At 41.7% G+C, this 27,154-nt stretch overlaps 2 protein-coding genes across 4 annotated transcripts; one reads left to right on the forward strand and one right to left on the reverse strand.

The window, feature by feature from the left end:
• The first annotated feature begins 5,476 nt into the window (after positions 1–5,476).
• Positions 5,477–16,893, forward strand: LOC118393038 (mitochondrial-processing peptidase subunit alpha-like). The gene is made up of 13 exons (XM_035785234.2): positions 5,477–5,634; positions 8,179–8,381; positions 8,520–8,599; positions 8,764–8,846; positions 13,464–13,558; positions 13,718–13,818; positions 14,026–14,289; positions 14,382–14,474; positions 14,594–14,712; positions 14,799–14,889; positions 15,100–15,162; positions 15,277–15,421; positions 15,573–16,893. Exons 1-13 carry the CDS (start codon positions 5,588–5,590, stop codon positions 15,740–15,742), a joined length of 1,554 nt encoding a protein of 517 aa, XP_035641127.1. The 5' UTR covers positions 5,477–5,587; the 3' UTR covers positions 15,743–16,893.
• A 4,153-nt stretch (positions 16,894–21,046) lies between these two features.
• LOC118393037 (phosphatidylinositol polyphosphate 5-phosphatase type IV-like) lies at positions 21,047–26,642 on the reverse strand. 3 transcript variants are annotated; one of them, XM_035785233.2, is made up of 11 exons: positions 26,509–26,640; positions 24,986–25,851; positions 23,962–24,085; positions 23,727–23,824; positions 23,516–23,640; positions 23,187–23,306; positions 22,758–22,865; positions 22,431–22,592; positions 22,157–22,272; positions 21,897–22,033; positions 21,047–21,710 (listed from the first exon to the last, which is right to left on the reverse strand). In XM_035785233.2, exons 2-11 carry the CDS (start codon positions 25,834–25,836, stop codon positions 21,578–21,580), a joined length of 1,974 nt encoding a protein of 657 aa, XP_035641126.1. In that variant the 5' UTR covers positions 25,837–25,851; positions 26,509–26,640; the 3' UTR covers positions 21,047–21,577. The 3 variants fall into 3 exon arrangements, with proteins under 3 accessions (XP_035641126.1, XP_035641125.1, XP_052317341.1); XM_035785232.2 differs by having other exon boundaries at positions 24,986–25,891; XM_052461381.1 differs by having other exon boundaries at positions 24,986–26,642.
• Between the last annotated feature and the right edge of the window lie 512 nt (positions 26,643–27,154).

The following is a 27,154-nucleotide window of genomic DNA, read 5'->3' on the forward strand; positions in this document are numbered from 1 at the left end:
CCTGGAAGTTGGAAATGTACCAATTCTTTCATGGCCTGCATACTCACCAGACATGTCAACCATTGAGCATGTTTAGGATGCTCTGGATTGACATGTACGACAGAGTGTTCCAGTATCCGCCAATGTCCATCAACTTCGCACAGCCATTGAAGAGTAGTGGGACAACATTCCACAGACCACAATCAACAGCCTGATCAACTGTATGCAAGGGTTGCTTTCCAGAGAGACATCAGGGATTGTAACATACTCTGTTTCTCGGGTGTATGTTTCATGATTAACGACTCATGGTGTAATTGTAACAATATACAGGAATTCAAGTCCTTTTCTTCACCAGAACTAGAATGCCGACTGTATTATCTCCCAAGAGAATTCTCTTCAGTTATTGTCACAGTTGTGTATTTCCCCCCCTCAAGCCGATACCACGACGGCCCACAAGGAACTTCACAGGACTTTATGCAGACTGGAAACCATATATCTTCATTTATTGTAGCTGGGGATTTTAATGTAGAAAATTTGAGAAAAACACTACCGAAATTCTATCAGCATATCGACTGTATCACTCGCGCTGGAAAAACACGGGACCATTGTTACTCTAAATTCCGCTATGCTTACAAGGCCCTCCCCCGCCCTCCTTTTGGCAAATCTGACCAAGACTCCATTTTGCTCCTCCCTTCTTATAGGCAGAAACTCAAACAGGAAGTACATGTGTTAAGGACTATTCAATGCTGGTCTGACCAATCGGAATCCACGCTTCAAGATTGTTTTGATCACGTAGACTGGGATAGGTTCTGGGTAGCCTCAGAGAATAATATCGACATATACGCTGATTCGGTGAGTGAGTTTATAAAGAAATGTATAGGAGATGTTGTAGCCACTGACTATTAAAACCTACCCTGACCAGAAACTGTGGATAGATGGCAGCATTCGCACAAAACTGAATGCGCGTACCACTGCATTTAACCATGGCAGGGTGACTGGGAATATGGCAGAATAGAAACAGAGTACTCATCACTCATAGGGGTGGCAGCGTAGCCTAGTGGTTAGAGTGTTGGACTAGTAACCGGAAGGTTGCAAGTTCAAACCCCCGAGCTGACAAGGTACAAATCTGTCGTTCTGCCCCTGAACAGGCAGTTAACCCACTGTTCCCAGGCCGTCATTGAAAATAAGAATATGTTCTTAACTGACTTGCCTGGTTAAATAAAGGTAAAAAAAAAAAAAAAATTCCCTCCGCAAGACAAGCAAAATGTCAGTATAGACTCAATGGCTCAGTCACGAGACATATGTGGCAGGGTCTACAGACAATCACGGACTACAAAAGGAAAACCAGCCACGTCGCGGATACCAACGTCTTGCTTCGAGACAAACCTAACACCTTTGCCAGCTTCGAGGCTAATACAGAGCCACTGATGCAGCCCACTACCAAGGACTGTAGGCAAGTACTGTAGAGCATGCGTAGACCAGCTAGCTGGTGTTTTTACAGACATATTCAATCTCTCCCTATCATAGTCTGCTGTCCCCACATGCTTCAAGATGGCTACCATTGTTCCTGTACCCAAGAATGCAAAGGTAACTGAACTAAATGACTATTGTCCCATAGCACTCACTTCTGTTATCATGAAGTGCTTTGAGAGACAAAGATCATATCACCTCCACCTTACCTGTCACCCTAGACCCACAATTTGCTTACCGCCCCAATAGGTCCACAGATGATGCAATCGCCATCACACTGCACACTGCCCTATCCCATGTGGACAAGAGGAATACCTATGGAAGAATGCTGTTCATTGACTATAGCCCAGCATTCAACACCGATTGCTCAGTTTTCCCAGGTGGACAGTTCTAGGAAGAGTCTTGGTGGTTCGAAACTTCTTCCATTTAAGAATGATGGAGGCCGCTGTGTTCTTGGGGACCTTCAATGCTGCAGACATTTTTTGGTACCCTTCCCCAGATCTGTGCCTCGACAAAATCCTGTCTCGGAGCTCTACGGGCAATTCCTTTGATCTCATGGCTTGGTTTTTGCTCTGACATGCACTGTCAATTATGGGACCTTATATTGACAGGTGTGTGCCTTTGCAAATAATGTCCGATCAATTGTATATACCACACGTGGACTCCAATCAAGTTGTAGAAACATCTCAAGGATGGTCAATGGCAACAGGATGCACCTGAGCTCAATTTCGAGTCTCATAGCAAAGGGTCTGAAAACTTATGTACATAAGGTATCTGTTTTATAAACCTGTTTTCACTTTATCATTATGAGATATTTTGTGTAGACTGATGAGGATTAATCAATTTTAGAACAAGGCTCTATTGTAATAAATTGTGTGAAAAGTCAAGGGGTCTGAATGGGTGGTGGTGGTTGATATTGTCTCCCTAGACTTTAGGGGACGTTTTACAATTTGTGGGGGCTTGTTTCATAAATCATGAGCATGTTTTATATAAATTCATGCACGTTTTAGTGAGTTCGTTTTATAAATCATGAGCACAATTTATATAAATTCATGCACACGTTTTTTAAATCATGAGCACGTTTTATAATTTGTGAGCTTGTTTAAAAAAATCGCAGTTAATGTCACATACATTTGCGTTTTGGGAGGTTGCATTTCAAAGCAATGACTGAGGTCACAGATTATCCATTGTATTGACCAGAGAACCAAGTGGTTGCTCTAACAATGAAAATAAAAATGGAAGGCAGTCGAGGAGAAATGATCAGGACCATTCTAACCAATGAGAGGGCAGATACGAAAGTAAACGACAGGCACAACTCCGATAGAAGTTTTCTCAAAGTTGCCGGAATGTCACGTGCCCTACTTAACCTAAACATTACGAAACTTATATTTGATCAACTACGCCACTGGTAACAAATAAGCCATCAAAAATGTTGGTAATCAATGACAACTTGCATAGTAAAATAAATAAAACTCCGGGCTTGTTGAGCGGAAAAAAAACGAAAAACGACACCTGCTGGAGAAGACAGATTTTGGGTCCAGTTATCCCTCTCGCTTCGCCTCTTCCTCTGCTGACGTTCACAATTAGCTGACAAAAATTGGTTGGGGTTAAGGTTATGGTTAAGTTTAGAGTTGGGTTTAAAAGCAGATTTTAAGAAGAGAAATTGTAGAAATAGGCGGGGTTTATGACTTTGTGTGTGTGATAACTAGTGACGACCACAAAGGTTGGATCAGAGATATTAGATAAAGGAGATGGGAATCCCATTGGCAAAAAGGAGGAATGTAATAGGCCCCTTTCTGTGTTCATGTAACTGATGTGAAATGTCTAGCACGTTAGCGGTGGTGCGCGCTAACAGCGTTTCAATCGGCGACGTCACGTCAGTAGTTGCTCCTCTTGCTCTGCAAGGACAGCGGCTTTTGTGGAACGTTGGGTAACGATGCTTCATGAGTGTCAGTTGTTGATGTGTGCTGAGGGTCCCTGGTTTGAGCCCAGGTTGGGGACGGAAGCAATACTGTTACATTGCCACGTGAGTGTGGTGCTCGCAAGTTGGTGGCAGAACAAAGGGGAGTTCTTATTGTACGCCATCAAAAAACTCCTCTACATGTTGCATATGAGTGAATCTCACATTACTTTTAGATTATGAATGTCCTGCTTAATATAATGTGTGTGTCATCATCACAAGTGAACTGCATTCAACTTAAAAAACACTTCAACTTCAACCAGTAAAATGGCTCTTTGGTTAGCTTTTGCTACAGCCTATTTCAATGAGCGTTAGCATTCTAGTTATTAACAACGGCTGCATCCAAAGTAGTTATTTTGCAAAGATCACAACCAAATATAGTGACTGTTCAAGCAAGTGACGATGATTCAAGCAATGATTCAAAACATTGTAAGCATATGAGAAACCCCCCAAAAAGTGATTTTGTTTAGAAGTAATAAAAAAGTAAATGTAGACAATGTTGAATGGGCAGAGATGGAGATGATTTATTACTGCCGCCAAGAGTCTTGCGCATCTTTGCATTACATCAGTGTGTCTATAACGCCACACCCAGCAGACTGTTGACCAATCGCGGTCATGCTTCCAGTTATTTGAACGCTCGGAAGGCGGAAATTTCCGAGTTCCCAGTTGTTTTGAACGTGGCACATTAGTCGACAAAACGTGTGTATTTCCTCTAAAATACGTAATGCCACAATTCCAAAGCTATACAATATTACAGAGAGCAAGTTAATGATCTCACATTTTGGAAAATATTTGTCATGTACTTGTTGTTGACGAAATTGATGCTAATGTTGGGGTTTAGAACTAGCGCCAAATTTCTCCACACATATATTATATATGGAATAATCGGGATATATTGTATAAAAATACCTCTCTGTTTTTAGAATATTGGTTCAGAAATAATATCCTATTGGTGAGCCAACTGGTAAATGCAGAGGGTCTTTTACTCAGTTATAAAGAATTCTTATCACTTTACAAGGTCCCTGTAACACCTAAAGATTTTGCAATTGTTTTAGATGCCATTCCCTCAGGTGTTGCTATGTTATTCAGGAACATGTCAAGACCTGACCCTCAGAGCCTACCTTCTATTGACCCTGTTGACTCATCAGTAGGAAAGATTTGTTTCTCTTTTGGTCCATTCAACAACAGAGCGATACGATCCTTGTTTCAGCAGGATGTTGTATCTATCTATACCTTATGTCATGCCTTATTGGAATGGATTTATTGATAATATCTGTTGGAAAAAAGTTTGGATGTTGCCACAAACATACCTACTTGTTAACAAAATTAAGGAAGTTTCCTTTAAAATTATTCATAAATATTATCCTGCCAACCACTATATGAAGAAGTTTAAGGAAAACATCAACTCAAATTGCTCCTTTTGTAATGACCACCCAGAAACAGTTGTGCATCTTTTTTGGCATTGTATGCATGTAAGAAAACTGTGGCAAGACATCAGTAGGTTTATAATTGAACACATTCATGAAGATTTTACACTATTGTGGAGAGATGTACTGTTTGGATTCTTTACATACAATAGAAATAAGCGGAATCATTTTTATGTAATTCATTTGATTATTATTTTGGCCAAATTTCATATACACAAATGTAAATTTACAAACAGAAAACCACATTTTCGTATCCTACAAAAAGAAATTGAACTGTATTTTAAGAAGGTTAAATGCTCTACTAACAAAAAAGCTGTTAGAATTGTAAGTATATGCATGTCCCTTAAGGTCCTTGTGTAATTGTAATGTGATATTGTACCCCCTAGCTCGATTGTCCATTGTTTGTAATCTATGTATGCTTGTGTTCCCTCATGTGCTTTATGTATTGATTTGTTGTTAATGAAAAAAATATATAAAAAAAAAATTTAAAAAAATGTTTTAAAAACTAGCGCCAAATTGACTCCTTGAAGGAGAGCTCTCCTTGTGCCAAAATTGCCCAGAATGAACCGCGCGACCCATTGACGTAGCATGGGCAACACACACTATGGTAATTGATACGATACCAATGGAGTTCCCATCTCCTCAAAAGTTTCTCTGGTTGGAAATTGGTTTGACGTTGCTAGGCAATAGTCGAAAGAGGAAGTGTTTTGCAGTATCATCCGGGTGAATTGGTGGTCTCAGATAATTCAATATGGCAACGCACATGTCGAGGTGCAGAACTTGGGGCCGTGTTCAGAGGTAATGTTCACGTTTATCTTAAAACAGTTGCATTTGTGATTGCACTGACTTTACTGAAATATGTAGGTACCTTTTCGTGGTCAGCTAGCTGGCCAAGTATAGCCTAGCTAGCATGCAAACAAGTTAACGTTAGTGACGTTGCTCTTCGTGGAGCTAAGGACAATCAAAGTCAAACAAAACAATGTTGTGGAAAGGTAGATATTTTTGTATCTATAGTCGTCTCAAACCGAATAGCAATATTGACAGTAACGTAGTCTGGGAAGCCATTTAATTAGATGTTCAGTATTCTTAAGACTTGGGCGGGGTAGATGCTGTTTAGAAGCCAATCAAAGCACGTTTTGGGCTCATTCCGTAGTTTATACGCGATTTAAGTAGAATCCTGTAGAAAAATAATGTTAATTATAATTGATATTCCTAAAATATAAGTTAAATTATTTAGATTTTATTTTGTATTTGTTGACATTTTACTGCATTGTTAGACGCTAGCTAGTAATATATACATTTCGCTGCAGCCGCTATAACGTCTGCAAAACTGTGTACAAGACTAATTTGCTGGTTCAAGTCTCGAGCCGACTAGGTGAGAAATCTGTCTATGCCCTTGACCAAGGCACTTAACCTTAATTGCTCCAGTAAGTCGTTCTGAGTAAAAGCGTATGCAAAATATAAAAGTTCAGTTGACATTTATAATTTCATCTCCTTGTGCCAATGCTTATAGTAGATGGCCAATACGAAAAAGTTAAAGCAACATTTTTTTGACAGGATAATCTAAACAAATCATCACCTCACTGGTGTTTCTACATAGTGACGGGTTGTCTTTCATTTGATCAAACCAAATGTTATTTGTGAAATGCTTCGTAAACAACTAACAGTGAAATGCTTACTTACGGGCAATTCCCAACAATGCACAGAAAGAAATTGGAGAAACATTAGAAAAGGAATAACACATAATTGCACAATGAGTGATGATAACCTGGCCATACAGGTACCAGTACTGAGTCGATGTGCAGGGGTACGAGGTATTTAAGGTAGATACAGTGCCTTCAGAAAGTATTCACATTTTACAAAGTACTCTTAATGTCAAAGTGGAATAAAAAATTCTAACATTTGCAAAGAATTTATGAAAAATAAAACATTATATATTGATTAGATAAGTATTCAACCCCCTGAGTAAATACATGTTAGAATGACCTTTGTCAGTGATTACAGCTGTGAGTCTTTCTGTGTAAGTCTCTAAGAGCTTTCCATACCTGGATTGTGCAACATTTATTCTTAACAATTCTTCAAGTTCTGTCAAATTGGTTGTTGTCCTGGCACAACACTGCCAGGTCTCTCACCTCCTCCCTATAGCCTGTCTCATCGTGTTCGGTGATCAGGCCTACCACTGTTGTGTGGTCAGCAAACTTAATGATGGTGTTGGAGTCGTATGCAGCCACGCAGTCGTGGGTGAACAGGGAGTACAGGAGGGGCCCCTGTGTTGAGGGTCAGCATGGTAGATGTGTTGAAGTCCAAAATCCAGTTACGGCGGGAGTGATGGCATGACTGTCAAATCCGTGAATGTGTTTGTGGCCAGTGACTTATTTTTTTTATTTCACCTTTATTTAACCAGGTAGGCCAGTTGAGAAGAAGTTCTTATTTACAACTGTGCAAAGCAGTGCGACACAAACAACAACACAGTTACACATGGAATAAACAAACAGACAGCCAATAACACAATAGAAAAAAAATCAGTATACAGTGTGTGCAAAGGAGGTAAGGCAATAAATAGGCCGTAATGGCGAAGTAATTACAATTTAGCAAGTAACACTGGAGTGATAGATGTGCAGAAGATGAATGTGCAAGTCCAGATGCAAGGGAGCAAAAAAAAAAAAAAAAAAATATAAAAAAATATATATATATATATATATATATATATATATATATATGGGGATGAGGTAGTTGGATGGGCTTTGTACAGGTGCAATGATCTGTGAGCTGCTCTGACAGCTGATGCTTAAAGTTAGTGAGGGAGATATGAGTCTCCATCTTCACTGATTCTTGCAATTTGTTCCAGTCATTGGCACCAGAGAACTGGAAGGCAGCCAAAGGAGGAATTGGCTTTGGGGGTGACCAGTGAAATATACCTGCTGGAGCGAGAGCGATGGGTGGGTGCTGCTATTATAAATAGAGCACCTCTATTTTTTCTCCTTGCCATTGAGTTTGAAAATGATCAACTGCGTTCTAAGTCCTGCGATGGACAGGCGCGTATGATTAAATCAACAGTACCAAACCAAAGATCTTGGGAAACCCTGCTCTAGACTAAAGCCTCCATAGTCTGACCAGTAGCCTGAATGTTCAACGTCCCAAATGTTAGCGGACACCGACACTGGCAACTTGGATTTCTGGACAAGCACACTTTGGCATCATCAGTGGTTAGCATCTGGTGCTAGCTTTATCATGTGGGTAGGTGAATCTGGTACTCATTTGTGAGTGTTCAGTTCACCTGTCAAGACATGCTGCTGTTATTTGCAGCAATCCATAAACTAACCTACATTTTTGCATTTACAGGTTTGGAATTGCAGCATATAGAAAGTGCAGCAGTGGCAGTGGATATCCCAATATCTCACTCTCTGCACCGTTACCAGGGATCCCAAAACCAGTGTTTGCAGCAGTGGACAGCCATGAACAATGCGAGACCAAAATCACTACTTTGGAAAATGGCCTTAAAGTAGCATCTCAAAACAAGTTTGGTCAGTTCTGCACAGTTGGAAGTAAGTTGCTACAGATTTTGAATAGAGCTGATCTTTCTTTATCATTCTATTTCAGACCGTCTCTTGCCGCATAATCAATAGTATGCGGCATATTTAATAGTATGACTGAATATTGATTTGATTTCTCTCTCCTTCCAGTGTTAGTAAATTCAGGCTCTAGACATGAGACAAAATACCCCAGTGGAATTGCACACTTTTTGGAGAAACTAGCTTTTTCTGTAAGTGTTACCTGTTTTGAGATGTCTTGCTAGTCAACAGACACCTTTGTACAAAATATGTTCCACCGTTTTTTTGCTCTCACTATGTTGTCATTTTGTAGCACAAGCAAATTGATTGCTATGTTTTTGTTCATGGCAAATGATAACACCTTCTGCATCTTCAGTCCACAGCCCAGTATGGCAGTAAAGATGAAATTCTTCTCACACTCGAAAAACATGGAGGGATCTGTGACTGCCAAACATCCAGGTATAAATATTTTATTTGGCTTTAATATCCAGGCACAGTATGTTTTCAAGGCCTAGTGTAGGGTTGCTAAGGGTCGGAAACTTTCCGGTAAATTTTCCATGGGAAGTTAAGCCTGGGAATCTGGGTCATTTTGCTTAAAATCATCAAAAATTAGCTTGTAACAGTGATTTTTTTTTTTTTGTGGGATACACATAAGGCAATTCTAGGTCTTGTGGCATATTTTGGTTAAACTCCCCAATTCAATGGATTTGCAACCCTCTGCATGCACAGTGCATTCTTGCATCACATGTACAGCTGATTGTCAAGATCTTGCACACTAATGAGATCCTATTGAGCCCACACTACTACACGGTTTGAGCCAAGGACTACATGCTTTCTGGTAAGTTTTGATTACAATACTGGGTGAATATATTTTATATGACATACCTGATTTTTTTTTTTTTTTGTTAACTGGTAAATAGTAGCCTACAACAAAGTGTTTAAATCATTTGCAACTTGTTAAACATTTCTGCTAGTTAGTTTTTGCTACCACATGGGTTTTAGCTTGCTTGAGCCTGCTAACTGAGTGTTAATTCACCTGTTTCCATACATGTTTCATTTTAAAACATTTATCTTACAGAGCAGTTGTTTAATCTAACTGCTTAACTATTTATCTGTACATGGAATTGTATTCTTTTTTTCTCGTTACTCTTTTTTTCTAATCTTTACAGGAAAATGCCACGGGCACTATCTGATGTGTGGAGACATTTCACTGCAGCTAATGTAGACGGAAAACCTGTGTACATTTGCAAATAATGTGCCAAATCACATGTGAAGAATTAAACAGATGCAGAATCATCTGGCCAAGTGCATAAAGTTCCCTCAGCGCTCTCACAACAAGCAACCTCTGACAAAAGTCCCTCTACTTCTATTCAATGTGAAAATGATTAATCAGACACCTGATTGATAGCAACAGCTCATGGTCCTCCTGGAATCAGACATTTTTTTTACTCAATGGAGGAACATAGTCAGACAAATGCTGACGAATGTCTTGCTCGAGCTGTGTATTCAACTGGTTCACCTCTGATGCTCACAGGCAATGTGCATTGGAAGAGATTTCTGAATGTTCTTCACCCAGCATACACCCTCCAACCAGACATGCTTTATCTACTAATTTGCTAGATGCAGAGTTCAACCGAGTACAAGTTAAGGTCAAGCAAATCATAGAGAAAGCAGACTGTATTGCAATCATCTCTGATGGGTGGTCGAATGTTTGTGGCCAAGGAATAATTAACTACATCATCTCTACCCCTCAACCAGTATTCTACAAGAGCACAGACACAAGGGACAACACACACACCGGTCTCTACATTGCGGATGAGCTGAAGGCAGTCATCAATTACCTTGGACCACAGAAGATATTTGCACTGGTGACAGACAATGCTGCGTACACGAAGGCTGCTTGGTCTAAAGTGGAGGAGTCCTACCCTCACATCACAACCATTGGCTATGCTGCTCATGCATTGAATCTGCTCCTCAAGGACATCATGGCACTGAAAAAGATGGATACACTCTACAAGAGAGTCAAGGAAATGGTTAGGTATGTGAAGGGTCATCAAGTTATAGCAGCAATCTACCTCACCAAGCAAAGTGAGAAGAATAAGAGCACCACATTGAAGCTGCCCAACAACACCCGTTGGGGTGGTGTTGTCATCATGTTTGACAGTCTCCTGGAGGGGAAGGAGTCTCCAAGAAATGGCCATATCACAGTCTGCCGATTATGGACAGCCCCATCAAGAGGATCCTCCTGGATGAAATATTTTGGGAGAGAGTGGTAAGCAGCCTGAAACTCCTGAAACCTATAGCACTAGCCATTGCACGGATCGAGGGAGACAATGCCATCCTGTCTGTGTTCAGGCTCTGCTTGCAGATGTGAGAGAAGAAATCCATACTGCCCTGCCCACTTCACTGTTGCTCCAATCAGAGGACTGCAGTTCTGAAATACATCAAAAAGCATGAAGACTTCTGCCTGAAGCCAATATACGCCAAAGCGTACATGTTGGACACCAAGTATACTGGCAAGAGCATCCTGTCTGGTGCAAAGATCAACAAGGCCTATGGTGTCATCACTACCCTGTCTTGCCATTTGGCCTGGATGAGGGCAAGGTTCTTGGCAGTCTGGCGAAGTACAGTTCTAAGCAAGGGCTTTAGGATGGAGCTGCAATATGGCAGTCATGCCGACATATCTCATCAGCCACCTGATGGAATGGACTTTGGACCTGTGGCTCTTTCCCCTGTTGCCTCCATCATCCTCCAAATCCCACCAACATCAGCTGCCTCAGAGCGCAACTGGTCCTTGTTTGGGAACACACACACCAAAGCACACAACAGGCTGACCAATACAAGGGTTGAAAAATTGGTGGCATCTGGTTAAATTTGATGCTTTTTTTAGTCTAACAGAGCCATGCTCAAGAAGGTTGGAAAGTGACAGTGAAGATGAGGCCTCAGAGTCTGATGTTCAAGGAGTTGGACATTGAGGTCCAGGGAGAATACCTGGAAGCCTGAGAGGAAGACAATCAAAGCTTTAGCTTCTAGACGATCATTTTGCAGATTTTTGGGAGATGCGATAGATCATTGGGGATCATTCAATATTCCCTTTTGTTGTTCATTGAAGTCATCCCATGTGAAGAGTCAACTCATTTAATTAAAGTTCAATATTTTTTTTAAATTTCTATTGGAACGATTTAATAATTTGCTATTTACTTATGATAAGGTAAAAGGTTTATGTTTCTGTCTCCATATGATATGGTAAATATTTCCAATGCAAAAAACCTCTACATTTAAATGGTATTAATATTAATTTACTTATTTCCATGAATTTACATATATTCCCATTAATTCCCACGGAAAATTTCCGCCTCTGAATATTCCCAAAATGTGCAACCCTAGTGTAGTCATGGTACTCTTTATCCCTTTTGATGTTGTAGATACAGTATGTAGTTGGCATGTACAGTACATTCGGAAAGTATTCAGACCCCTTTACTTTCTCCACATTTTGTTACGTTATAGCCTTATTCTAAAATGTATAAACAAAAAAAATCCCTCAATCTACACACAATACCCATCATGACAAAGCAAAATGTTTTTTTTATAGCAAAAGTATTAAAAATAAAAAACTATCACATTGACATAAATATTCAGACCTTTTACTCAGTACTTTGTTGAGGCACCTTTGGCAGCAACTACAGCCTTGAGTCTTCTTGGGTATGATGCTACGAGCTTGGCACACCTGTATTTGGGGAGTTTCTCCCATTCTTCTCATCAGATTCTCGCAAGCTCTGTCAGGTTGGATGAGGAGCATTGCTGCACAGCTATTTTCAAGTCTCTCCGGAGATGTTCGATCGGGTTCAAGTCCGGTCTCTGGCTGGGCCACTCGAGGACATTCAGAGACTTGTCCTGAAGCCACTTCTGCATTGTCTGTGTGCTTCGGGTCGTTGTCCTATTGGAAGGTGAACCTTCGTGCCAGTCTGAGGTCCTGAGCGCTCTGAAGCAGGTTTTCATCAAGGATCTCTGTACTTTGCTCCGTTCATCTTTGCCTCCATCCTGACTAGTCTCCCAGTCCCTGCCACTGAAAAACATCCCCAAAGCATGATACTGTCACCAACGTGCTTCACCTTAGGGATGGTGCCAGGTTTCCTCCAGATGTGACGCTTGACATTCAGGCCAAAGAGTTCAATCTTGGTTTCATCAGACCAGAGAATCTTGTTTCTTATGGTCTAAGAGTCCTTTAAGTGCCTTTTGGCAAACTCCCAATTGGGCTGTCGTGTGCCTTTTTACTAAGGAGTGGCTGGCTACTCTACCATAAAGGCCTGATTTGTGGAGTGCTGCAGAGATTGGTGTCCTTCTGGGAGGTTCTCCCATCTTCACAGAGGAACTCTAGAGCACTGTCAGAGTGACCATCGGGTTCTTGGTCACCTCCCTGACCAAGGCCCTTCTCCCCCGATTGCTCAGTTTGGCTGGGCGGCCAGCTCTTGGTGGTTCCAAACTTCTTCCATTTAAGAATGAGGCCACTGTTCTTGGGTACCTTCAATGCTGCAAAATTCTTTTGGTATCTTTCCCCATATCTGTGCCTTGGCACAATCCTTTCTCGGAGCTCTACGGACAATTCTTTCGACCTCATAGCTTGGTTTTTGCTCTGACATGCACTGTCAACTGTGAGACCTTATATAGACAGGTGTGTGCCTTTCCAAATCATGTCCAATCAATTGAATATACCACAGGTGGACTCCAAGTTTTAGTAGCATCTCAAGGGTGATCAATGGAAACCGGATGTACCTGAGCTCAATTTTGAGTCTCATAGCAAAGGGTCTGAATACTTATTTAAATTCTGTTTTTTTATTTGTAATAAATTTGCAAAGATGTCTAGACCTGTTTTCACTTTGTCATTATGGGGTATTGTGTGTGTACATTCATATTTAATACATTTTAAAATAAGGGCGTAGCATATCAAAATGTGGAAAAAGTCAAGGGGTCTGAATACTTTCTGAAGGTACTGTATAAATGATCTCAGTACTGCTTTGTGGAATGGGATGAAGATATTCAGTCAGTTTGTAGGATGCCTAAGGTTTCTATTCACAGAGACACAACCATGTATGCAGTCTCTGCCGAGGTGAAGGGACTGGACACGGTAGTCAGCCTGCTCTCTGATGCTGTATTGCAGCCACGCCTACTAGGTGAGTCAACTGAGTGACCGATCTGTCATGTTTAATGATGCTTCCCTTAATGACGAGAGAAATTTTTGACTTAATTGAGTTGTCTACAAAGTAACAGACTGGTAAATGTTTTTGTGGGAGTATATTTTCATCAAGGATGGCTCTGCTTTGGGTTACTAGATGAGGAGATTGAGATGACTAGGATGGCTGTGCGCTTTGAGCTGGAGGATCTGAGCATGAGGCCTGACCCTGAACCTTTACTGACAGAGATGATCCATGCAGTGAGTCATGTGACTGGTTGATCCACTCTTTAAGTGACAGAAAATTACAACACTCTTTAGCTGCATGAAATCTATTGTTGCACTGTTTGTAATTGACTTTGGCCCACCTCTCTGCAGTGTGCATAGATAATCAATTGCGCCATTTGTTGACGCATATATTTCTATGGCGATTACATAATATTTCACAACACTTACTCTGTGAACAAGGCAGCATATCGGGGGAACACCGTTGGGTTGCCTCGCTTCTGCCCAGTAGAGAGCGTGGAGAAGATCGACAAGAAGCTGCTACACATGTACCTGCAGAGCTACTACTGCCCAGAGCGTATGGTGCTAGCTGGAGTGGGCATCGAACATGAACAACTGGTGGCCTGTGCCAGGAAATATCTGCTAAATGTAAAGCCAGTATGGGGTGCCAGTACGCCTACCAATGTCGACCTGTCTGTGGCACAGTATACTGGTGGAATCGTAAGGGTAAGTATTTTTCCCTTTGCTTGCTTTTTCCTTTTTAAAATATTTTCTTTACTAATTCAGAATGTAAACCTTTTTGTTTTTGATCTTCTCAGATGGATAAGGACATGTCAGATGTGAGCCTTGGCCCCACCCCCATCCCTGAGCTCACACACATCATGATTGGCCTGGAGAGCTGCTCCTTCCTGGTGGGTACCCACTTTGATTGGTTGGTGTGGAGGATCTCCTGCCAACTTGGTTGAACTGTTTCTATGCTATCCTGTAGCTGGATGTTCTATGTATAATATATGCATGTTTTGTGTTACAGGAGGATGACTTTATCCCCTTTGCCGTCCTCAATATGATGATGGGTGGAGGTGGGTCCTTCTCAGCGGGGGGTCCTGGGAAAGGCATGTTCACTAGACTTTACCTGAATGTGCTCAACAGGTAAGCATGATGCAACATTCACAATTCTAATTAAAGTACTTAAGATTGTATTATTTTGTGGATTCTGTTTATTATTTTTTCTACAGGCATCATTGGATGTACAATGCCACCTCATACCATCACAGTTATGAGGACACTGGCCTGCTGTGTATCCATGCCAGCGCAGACCCTAGACAGGTAGGGAGAGGGGATTTGGGAGAGCCATGCAAAGGCAGGACTTTACACGGTAGATGAAGGGCTAAAAGGAAGCTGCCATATGCTTAGAGAATAACATCAGGAGAACTATTCAAAATAAAAACAATATTTAACTTTGAATGCGTTTTCTGAAGTTGTGAAAGTGCTGCTGTCATTCCAAAGTTGTTGATTGCAACATCTTGCTTTATTAAGGTTCGGGAAATGGTGGAGATTTTAACCAGAGAGTTCATTCAGATGGCTGGGACAGCAGGAGAGGTAAGGCTGGCGATTAGCCTGCGAGGGGAAATTGTCACAAAAGCGACAAAGCTTTTTGAACTTTAAACTCTTTCTTGAGACTTCAAAACTTTGCATCTCTCTTTCCGTACTCAGATGGAGTTGGAGAGAGCGAAAACGCAGCTCAAGTCCATGCTGATGATGAACCTGGAGTCGCGGCCGGTTATCTTTGAGGATGTCGGCCGACAGGTTCTAGCCACAGGGAAGAGGAAGCTGCCTCACGAGCTGTGTGACCTCATCAGTGAGTACTAGTACCCTCGATCATAATAGCGGATATTGATATCAGCAAGCCCAGAATGAAACATTAGTCAAAAAAATATTCAGGGAGTAGGCTAATCATAACTGTCGTGACAAATCAGTACTTCTTTATGCTGACTTTTCACTCTGTCCAGGTAACGTTACAGCGAGTGACATCAAGCGGGTCACAACAAAGATGCTGTGCAGCAAGCCAGCAGTAGCAGCCCTAGGAGACCTGACAGAGATGCCCTCCTATGAGCACATCCAAGCTGCCCTGTCCAGCAAGGACGGACACCTGCCTCGCATGTACCGCCTCTTCCGATAGATCCCCCCCCGTGTTTGTTTACCCAGGCATCACTGTATAAACTGGACACTGGCCTACACTAGTGGTCTGGCAATGGAGCTGTGCTAAGCTCTGGGAGAGGACTAATGTTTGGACCTCAACCGCAAAAGAAAAGTGCTGAGAGAGTGGTGATTTTAACTACATTTTATTCAGTCAGGAACAGTTAAATGTTATTGCCAGAGGAAGTTTAATTTCCTATTCAGTATCTTACCAGACCCACATTGGCTGGGACGGTTGGCATGCTTTTGGGTTTAATTCCAAGTATGTTTGAATGAGTGTGGGTGAATATGGCTTGAGTGCTGCATTGCTTGATCTGCAGGGTGACCTACAAATGACCTTAATCTAATAGGGGGTCGTGATTCTGTTCTCTAGCCTTTAGGATAGCAAACAGGCCTTGCAATGTCCTACACCATTTTCACAGTTGATACAAGTACTTCCTTCAATGTTACATACACTTTTATCAGATTTCACAGGCTGAAGTCTCACCTAAGGCCTTGTCATCTTCAGCAGAGGGTGACTGAAATCTGTGAGACACTCTTCCGACTAACTGCTAGCACTTCTGTCAATGTCCCTTCTCACACACATAGTTGTTGGTCACCTCTACCGCACAGGAGATAATGCGATAATAAAATAACATTGGGCAATGCTTGGATTGGTGTCACCAATCATGAGACTGTTGTTTCTTGTAGATAGATACACATTGATCTCCACTTAACCAGACTGAAATAAGATACTGTGTTGTGTAGTTAGTTTTAGTATTCTCAGTGTTCTGCCTGCGCTCCATTCTGTCATTCAACCCATTCCAACAGTTTTGACCTCTGTATGTAAGTAGTACTGTATGTAAGTAGTACTGTATGTGTGTGTGCTGATATCCTCTCAGGTGCCAGAAAATCTTAACATTTGTTTCTCTGTTGCAAAACTATATTGTAATAATGTATCCACAGCTTTTTCACTATTTGTGTTTCATCAAGACACTTCATATCAGAATACTGCCACTATTTTATTTCAAACCAAGATATCTCTGGGTCCTGGAGAGAAAGTGAACCTATTGAATGTGAAGACCCATATGTGTATCTATCTATATTCAGGCCAATTTGTTTCCGGTAAATAAATGTTAATATTGCCATAAAATATTTAAGTCTTATGTCTGGACTGCCAAATATTTAAGTTCTGAAGTTGATACACTGTCTTTGAGGGATATTCAATGTCCACTTCAAATCAAATGTTATTGGTCACATACAAGTGTTTAGCAGATGTTACTGCGGGTGGTGCGAAATGCTTGTGCTTCTAGCTCTGACAGTGAAGTAATATCTACCAGTTTCACAACATATACCCCAAATACACTTAAATCTAAGTAAGGAATGGATTAAGAACATAAATGCGTATGTCCGAGCGGTATTGGACTAACATATAGTGGCATAGTATAGAGGTCGATCGATTAATCGATATGGCCCGTTTTCAAATCAATCGGTAACGATTACATTGCACTCCACGAGGAGACTGCGTGGCAGGCTGACTACCTGTTATGAGAGTGCAGCAAGGACTATCTTATAAAATAAACAATCACTAGTTATCTACACATGGTTGATATTACTAGTTTATCTAGCTTGTCCTGATTTCATATCGATGCGGTGCCTGTTAATTTATCATTGAATCATAGCCTACTTTGCCAAACGGGTGATTTAACAAGCGCATTCGTGAAAAAAGCACCGTCGTTGCACCAATGTGTACCTAACCATAAACATCAACGCCTTTCTTAAAATCAATACATAAGTATATATTTTTAAACATACATATTTAGGTAATATTGCCTGCTAACATGGATTTTTTTAAACTAGGGAAATGGTCACTTCTCTTGCGTTCTGTGCAACAGAGTCAGGGTTTATGCAGCAGTTTGTGCCGCCGGGCTCGTTGCAACTTCGCCGTACCGGGGATGATTTAACAAAAGCGCATTTGCGAAAAAAAAAGCACCATCGTTGCACGAATGTACCTAACCATAAACATCAATGCCTTTCTTAAAATCAATACATAGAAGTATATATTTTTAAACCTGCATATGTAGTTAAAAGAAATCTAGGTTAGCAGGCAATATTAAACTCGCCTGGCTCGTTGCGAACTAATTTGCCAGAATGTTATGCAATTATGACATAACATTGAAGTTTGTGCAATGTAACAGGAATATTTAGACTTATAGATGCCACCCGTTAGATAAAATGCTGGATAAGGAACATTATTAAAGTGGCTAGTGATCCATTTCTAAAAGTGACCAGTGATTCCTAATCTATGTCTATAGGCAGCCGCCTCTAATGTGCTAGTGATGGCTGTTTAACAGTCTGATAGCCTTGAGATAGAAGCTGTTTTTCAGTCTCTCGGTCCCAGCTTTGATGCACCTGTACTGACCTCGCATTCTGGATGATAGCGGGGTGAACAGGCAGTGGCTCGGGTGGTTGATGTCCTTGATGATCTTTCTGGCCTTCCTATGGCATCGGGTGCTGTAGGTGTCCAGAAGGGCAGGAAGTTTGCCCCCGGTAATGTGTTGGGCAGACCGCTCCACCCTCTGGAGAGCTTTGCCGTTGTTGGCAGTGCTTCACCACACTGTCTGTGTGGGTGGACCATTTCAGTTTGTCAGTGATGTGTACGCCGAGAAACTTGAAGCTTTCCACCTTCTCCACTGCGGTCCCGTCGATGTGGATAGTGGGGTGTTCCCTCTGCTGTTTCCTGAAGTCCACAATCATCTCCTCAGTTTTGTTGACATTGAGTGAAAGGTTATTTTCCTGGCACCACACTCCCAGATCTCTCACCTCCTCCCTGTAGGCTGTCTCATCATTGTTGGTAATCAAGCCTACTACTGTTGTGTCGTCTGCAAACTTGATGATTGAGTTGGAGGCATGCTTGGCCACGCAGTCATGAGTCAACAGGGAGTACAGGAGGGGGCCAAGCCTTGTGGGGCCCCAGTGTTGAGGATCAGCGAAGAGGTGTTGTTTCAGATGACAAAGGCTACTTTTTTTTTTATAAAACAAACCAATAACAAATATACCAAACATTTTTTTATGTGATGTTACATCACAAAGCATGTGTTATAAAAGATGCACAGATATGGAGTCCTGAGGAAATCACAAACAAGATCACAGGCACTTGCCATAAGCACGTAATGACAACTCATGATTCACCATTACACCAGAACCATTGATCTTCATGCAAGAACAAAATGAATTATCTTCCCTTCGTTAGCACAATACAGGACGGAAAGTCATTTTTGAATAAGTTACATGACAGTGTATTTCATTTAGTCAAGACAGGTGACATTAAGGCAATGAACCAGAGTACGGTCTAACAAACCCCTCCAACACGATCAACATCACCATTGCAAAAGATGATTCTGTATCTATTATGTGAGATATTATACAATATGTAAATAAGTTAAATATTTGAAAGATATTATTCATACATCTGGTATTATACAATGCCAGAAAAGACCATGTATTAGGTTATTTTAATAAGTACCGTACTTGTAGGGAATGCATTTGCATCAAGCAACACCAAAATAACTGAAATTTCCTATAAAGTTGATACGAATAACAAGCCAATTTCTGTGAAATCACATGGGTTCGTTTTTCCATGAAAACCCCAAAAGTTTTGGAGTGAATTGAGCTTTGGTATATCAACCCGAAAGTGATGTATACTATTAAACATCTGTAAGATCTGTGATGTATACTATTAAACATCTGTAAGATCTGTGATGTATACTATTAAACATCTGTAAGATCTGTGATGTATACTATTAAACATCTGTAAGATCTGTGATGTATACTATTAAACATCTGTAAGATCTGTGATGTATACTATTAAACATCTGTAAGATCTGTGATGTATACTATTAAACATCTGTAAGATCTGTGATGTATACTATTAAACATCTGTAAGATCTGTGATGTATACTATTAAACATCTGTAAGATCTGTGATGTATACTATTAAACATCTGTAAGATCTGTGATGTATACTATTAAACATCTCTAAGATCTCCATGTATACTATTAAACATCCATTCTGTATACTTTAAACATCTGTAAGATCTTTGGACACTGTGTTAACAACCCTCCAGACATGCATTCAATGCCATACAACTCTCCTTCCATGGCCTGGCCCAATTGCTCTTAAATACAAGTAAAACTAAATGCATGCTCTTCAACCGATCGCTACCTGCACCTGCCCGCCTGTCCAACATCACTACTCTGGACGGCTCTGACTTAGAATACGTGGACAACTACAAATACTTAGGTGTCTGGTTAGACTGTAAACTCTCCTTCCAGACCCATATCAAACATCTCCGATCCAAAGTTAAATCTAGAATTGGCTTCCTATTTCGCAACAAAGCATCCTTCACTCATGCTGCCAAACATACCCTTGTAAAACTGACCGTCCTACCAATCCTCGACTTTGGCGATGTCATTTACAAAATAGCCTCCAATACCCTACTCAACAAATTGGATGCAGTCTATCACAGTGCAATCCGTTTTGTCACCAAAGCCCCATATACTACCCACCATTGCGACCTGTACGCTCTCGTTGGCTGGCCCTCGCTTCATACTCGTCGCCAAACCCACTGGCTCCATGTCATCTACAAGACCCTGCTAGGTAAAGTCCCCCCTTATCTCAGCTCGCTCGTCACCATACTCCCACCTGTAGCACACGCTCCAGCAGGTATATCTCTCTAGTCACCCCCAAAACCAATTCTTTCTTTGGCCGCCTCTCCTTCCAGTTCTCTGCTGCCAATGACTGGAACAAACTACAAAAATCTCTGAAACTGGAAACACTTATCTCCCTCACTAGCTTTAAGCACCAACTGTCAGAGCAGCTCACAGATTACTGCACCTGTACATAGCCCACCTACAATTTAGCCCAAACAACTACCTCTTTCCCAACTGTATTTAATTAATTAATTTTGCTCCTTTGCACCCCATTATTTTTATTTCTACTTTGCACATTCTTCCATTGCAAAACTACCATTCCAGTGTTTTACTTGCTATATTGTATTTACTTTGCCACCATGGCCTTTTTTGCCTTTACCTCCCTTCTCACCTCATTTGCTCACATTGTATATAGACTTGTTTATACTGTATTATTGACTGTATGTTTGTTTTACTCCATGTGTAACTCTGTGTCGTCGTATCTGTCTAACTGCTTTGTTTTATCTTGGCCAGGTTGCAATTGTAAATGAGAACTTGTTCTCAACTTGCCTACCTGGTTAAATAAAGGTGAAATTTAAAAAAAATAAAAAAAAGAGTTGTTTGTTGAAAATGCATTTACAAGGCCTTTGAATACTGTTACACCAAGTAAAAAAGGTGACATTACATAGTCCATATCAACCTGGCTTGTTAAAACAATTAGACATTTTTTTTAAAGTACAATTTACATAAAGCATTCGCTTCAGCCAGCCAGAGCACAGATGGAGATGTGACTGACTGTCTAAAAGGTAATCTTCAATGGCACGTTCCTCAGCTCAGTCTTGTTTGTGGAAGGGCTGTATAAATAGACCAGTTAACTGCTGAGTCTGCAGGCTGGTATCTGTCATTAATTCAAGGTCCCTACCCTCAAGAAATGCCTCACAGCTACAACCTCAGCCCCCCATAAACCATGAGTGACATTTCCAACAGCTGTCAGTAGGGGGTGCTCACAGATCCGTTTCTGTGACTCCCATGACCCACACACAGACTGGGCTGGAAGTGGCAACCAAAGACTGGTTCCCTTTTGTCCCTCACGACTGGGTCAGAGTGATCCTGGAGGGAGGACCGGTCCAGTCAAGTCCGGTCCAGGTTCAGGAGATTGAGCAGATGGTGCTGCTGCCCAGGTTCTTTATGGCTTCGCTCTTCTTCAGCTCTCTGGTGATCCTCCTCCTGATGCCCTCCAGGTACAGACTCCTGTCAAACTGGCCTGCTCCCAGAGGAATACTGGAACACACACCAGACAGAGAACAACAAATAAAAGTCAGGATTAACAAACTGTTCTAGTTAAACTCAGATGTCCATTGACTGCACTTTTGGACACCTATTACTACTACTAATTGTACTACAGTGTACATGAGAGGAGTAAAAAGCTTGCTGCTGCAACAGCTGAGAGGAAGGGGTGGGACTTACTTGTCTCTCCCGGGACGCAGTTTGACCTGGAACATGGCGATGACAGGCCGGTGGTCTGACGTCTTTATCGTTGAACAGCTGGTGTACTTTATCACTTTGATATCATCCACCTGCCTGTTCCTGAACAGTATTCTGTCCTATAGCACACAGAGGAACAGTGAAATATAAATGTTATTTTGTGTGTTTAAAACAAACCATCATTAAAAAAAAGAGGCTTGCTTGAACGAATGGCACAGGGCATGACTGATGCTGACACTTACTGTGTACGAGGGAGTTCTCTGCTTGGAGGTGGTGTCGTACATGTCACAGCCGACATCATATTTGTAGGTGGGGAAGAACTGAATTGGTGCTTCTTGGAAGCCTTTAAAGATGGAACCTAGAACAGAGCATAATACATTTGTATTATATTTTGAAATATCTGTCACAGTGAACGTAGTAACAATACATTTTGAGATATCATTCACAATCTAATACATGTAATATTTGCCTGTCCGGTTCTCCGTGTTCATATGGTTTTGTTCAATGTAGACGTACCATCCTTCATTTCCTTGGAGAGTTGGTCATGGTGGAGCAGAGGGCCCATGTCCACACCCGGGTTCTGGTTTAGAATGGCCTCTACCCCCACACGATCTTTACTCAGGCGGAAGTTAAAGTCCCCAAACCAGAAAACCTCATCAAACCGTGTTGTCACATCCGCTGAAAGATATGAAACAGAAATGATAAGTACATTTACACTGGTGTTTTTATTCAGTACTTGTTGCATAAAGGAAATACCATCATTTCTCATCACACAATAAGCATGCTCTTCTAGATGTAACAGCAGTACTGCAATGAACAACTATTGTCTTTCGGAGTACTTACAGGATGTGGAGCGGTAAGGGTTGGTGTCTGGAAGACCATTAGGAAGAGCAAGTGCTTCAATGATTTTGTTGTAGTCCAGAATCCTCTCGTACACTTTGGAATCTCCAGCTAGAAAACAAGGACATGTATTAAATGACCAAGGGTGTATTCATTACGTCTTGCAATGGAAACCGTTTATATTTTAAAAAACAAACAGAATGAAACTGGGAGGGACCTACCAGAATTTGTACAATAAAAACTTGTTTTAGTTGCAAAACATTTTCCATTTGGAGTAAACGGGTTCTGTTGCAAAACATTTTGCAACAGACTTAACATTGGCATAATGAATACACCCCTAGTTAGTAGTGAGACTGTATCCAAAGGCTTTCCACTTCCTGTTTACATTCACGTCATGTATTGACATCACTTCATGAACAACATGTCACTCACAGGTAAAATGGGAGGTGATGAAGAGGAAGGAAGTGCCAAAGAAAGTGAAGCCGATCCCCACAGCTCCTTTGGTTTTGATCTGAGACATGATGCGTGTTGTGACCGTGGCATGCTCCACTTCTGTTAGGAGATTTGATAATTACAGCATATAGAGTGGGACCAAATCACATAATGTACTGTACACAAAATATGCAGTGGGTAGCCAGAGTTCAACTTATAACGTTGCCTCTCTTACAACATTTCAATAAGAGACAACATTCTGAGATTTGTTGATGGTAAAGGACTGATTCATTTTCTTCTGAAAATGTCAAGAGCCATTTGGGACAGACCTGAGCAGAACCAAATGAGGTCCCTCCTGACAAACACAGTGAGGTAGAGAACCCCGTGGGAGGCTGCGTAGAGCATGACGTAGTACGGCCCCAGAGTCTCCTGAAGACGGATCTCCCATTCCCTCCTGTGACACAGACACACATCAGCATAGAGTACTGAAGACTTCATTGATATCATTTTTTTATGCACTCATACACAGTCATCTCATACCGGTCTGGACATCCCTCCTGGACTCCGATGATGTAAAAGTCTTGAGCAAATTCAGAGTCCGTCGGGAGCAACAGATCATCTAGGTTGTTTGGAAGTCCCTGAAAAGGATAGGGAAGCGGTCATTTTCCTTCATAACAGAATACCAGGACACACGTTATCAAAGAGTGACTGTAGAATGTGTAGAAACATATGTTCAGGCTATAGGCCTAATGTTAAACAATAGGAGCGGCCCCACCTTTTCTCCCTGCATGTTCCATGTGGCTATGTAGATGCCAACTCTCCTCTCTGGGAAGTAGCGGTCCAGCTCATCAGCCCCCAGCAGGGCACCACTACCCAGCACACTGCCCTCCAAAAAACTCCTGCAACACAATGAGGAAATTTTTCTGTTTGGAAATATTATTGGCTACTTTGAACCAAACCCATTTAAAATGTCTGGTAGACTACATTATAAAATGTCAGTACCATGCACACACACACACAATTTAAAGAAGGCTGCGTATTATTGGCGCTGAATCACATTTCAAAACATAGGCTTCTTCCATAGCTGATAGAGCACTGAAACATTTCAGATAAATCCCCCGATTCCTTTAACAGCTCCTTGCTGAGGCATGAAGCGTGTAGCGTACTGAGACCCATCTTTGCTCCCTGAATGGTGGCAAAAGCTATGCTGTTTCACTTTACACTTTCCTCTGTCTGAATGAGCACTTACATAGCATAAGCCTCTGAGGCCTTCATTAAAGTATAGCTGACACCAGTGTTGCTAGAGCACACATCAATGCTAATGCTCTAACTGCAGATCTGCCATGGTAATAATTAGCCTTAGCCTACAGCATAGTCTTCTTGGTTACGATTCAAAGCTGATGGTGACTGTGAGACTGTTCACAGTAGGTTACAATAGCTCAAATGCCGGTCTGTATTTCATGCAGAATACATGCATATTTAACTCAAGGCCCACATCAATTCTTATCATGGGATGTCATGTGCCACATCACAGGAAGTGCATTCAATATAATGGAATATCACCGAAGCCTGGCTATCTTCATTTTAGAGGTGCATCAAACATTCAAAGAATACTATATACACTGTATTTAGATCCAGAATGTGTTGATCTAATACAGCATCAAAGCCATCAAGACTTCTAATAGCACTCTGATACCAGTATGAGTCAATGATCCAATACTGGTAGAGAAGGCTCCTGCAGTAGGTATCTGGTCAGTAATCTGGAGAGGATATCCTGAATGAAAGTATTGTGGAAATACCTGTTCCTGACGTCCCTGGGTCTGATTGGGTTCAACACGCTGAAGGTGGACTTCATGGAGTTGACAGAGATGTTGTCCGACACCATGTTATCCAGAAGCCGGCTGTCGCTCAGGTTCCTGTGCAGTTGCAGACTCTCTGGCCCAGCCCTCCCAGGCACAATGCCATAATCCACGCAATCCCTGTCAATCCGATTAGCCGTCCTTAAGGATGCGGAAGCCAAGCTCTGCTCCAGAGCAGGAAATGGACCCGAGGGCTGTAAGGGAGAGAGGCGTACCTTGGAGGACCTCACCCGCTGCTCTGCAGGGTCACTGTGGTGGTCGTGGGGCCCCCGCTCGTACTCTGAAAAGCTCTGGCCCCTGGCTCCGAAGACGGGGGACCCTGATGGAGCCGATTGGGGTCCCACGACAGAGCCCTGTCCGTTCCTCAAGGTGGCAGCACCGCTCAAGGTGAACACACCTGTAACTGTTGAATCCTCTTTAAGAGATTCTGTGGAGGAACCGGTCTCAGCTGGGTCGGTCAGACTCTCCTGGCTGTTCTTCAGTCTCCTGCTTCTCACCTTCTCCTCCACCGAACCACTGTTCCCTCCCTTTGACAGTGCAGGGGGCTTTGGCAACAGAGGTGGTCGGGGCTGGTAGGGACTGGTCTTGCTGCTTTGGTCTCGTACATCCTGAGTGATTTTCATGGTGTTGTTGAGGAGCTTTGTGGTTTTGTTGTCTTCTGTAGTGGGGTTCACCAGCCTATTGTCACCACTTACTTCTCCTGGATTCTTCCCACCAGGAGCTCCACCAGGTAACACTCCAACAACGGGCTGAGAGGGGCTGCTGTCCTCCCCATTCTCAGTCATCCTCATAGCAGGCTGCACCTTCTAGGTGCATGGGGACTCCATTTGATTAGAAGGAGATCATCTAGAAAACGATTACTTTAGCTACTATTATTGAGAAGTAATTGATAATATGTATAATTATGTTTGATGGCTCAATTCTATTCCTTAACTCATACTTCACATTAGCTCCATATGTTGCCCTGTGACTGATCTCACACAAGGTATAACGTTAAGATAGGTATTACATCATTAGGCACGATTAATTTGACTAACTAACTAGTTTAGCTAACGTTATCTAGTAAACTGCACATATGGTTGACTCATTATCGGTAGCTAGCTAGCTAGCTAAATTACTGCCTGAAAGTGGCAGCTCTGTTGGCAGCTAGTTAACGTTAACTGGGTGCTAAATTTACTAGCTAGCTAAGCTAACGTTAGCTGATCACTTTTAAGGCTAGCTAACTAGATAGCTACATCATCGTTAACATGTTATGCTGCTAGTTATGGGTTCTGATAGCAGAGATAGCTAGCTAATGCTTACTATGCGTCCAATCTAGCTTGAGAAACGTAACTAATGTTAGCTGTGTGCTAGCTAATCTATGACAGCAGAACGCTAGTTAGCTAGGAAACTGGCAGTCTGGGAAAGACACATGCATTAGACATGACGCTTCATTTAATCCAATTATTATCGTCGTTAGATACCTGGGGGAAAGCAAAATCAAGTTCCGTCCATTGCAGGGTTGTGAGAATACATCGTTATTGAGGTAGCTGGCTAGCTATCTTTAGCTTAGCTGGTTAGCTCCGAACGCTAAGCAAACTTTCCACTTCCTTAGTAACGCTTGACAACAGTTTTGTTACCTATAAAACACATGCTGCTTGCATTGTACTTGTAGCGCCCCCTACTACAAATGCAGTAGTGGTGGTTATGGTAATAATAAGGCTATTAACATAGGCATACCCGTTAGTTTAGTGAGCTATTTTGGGGTGGTTTCAAGGTGTGGAGTTACAATAGTGGGTTAGAGTGAGTATAAGCCTTGGATTTTGAGAGCATGTCATAAGCTCAACATGTTTTAGTTTGAACATTCTGAATACAAAACAGTGTGTGTAATGTATCCTCTATGTACCTCCCTACATTATTAGTAAGTAAGGTGTATCAACTGTGATGATTTACAAAATATACTTGTCTGTCTGTTTGACAAGAAAACACACACACACACACACACACACACACACACACACACACACACACACACACACACACACACACACACACACACACACACACACACACACACACACATTTTTAAGGTGTCGTTATAGGGCTATGTAAGTGCATCAAGTGTGACAG

This window comes from Oncorhynchus keta, chromosome 14, assembly GCF_023373465.1.
Source record: "Oncorhynchus keta strain PuntledgeMale-10-30-2019 chromosome 14, Oket_V2, whole genome shotgun sequence".
Classification (NCBI taxonomy): Eukaryota; Metazoa; Chordata; class Actinopteri; order Salmoniformes; family Salmonidae; genus Oncorhynchus; species Oncorhynchus keta.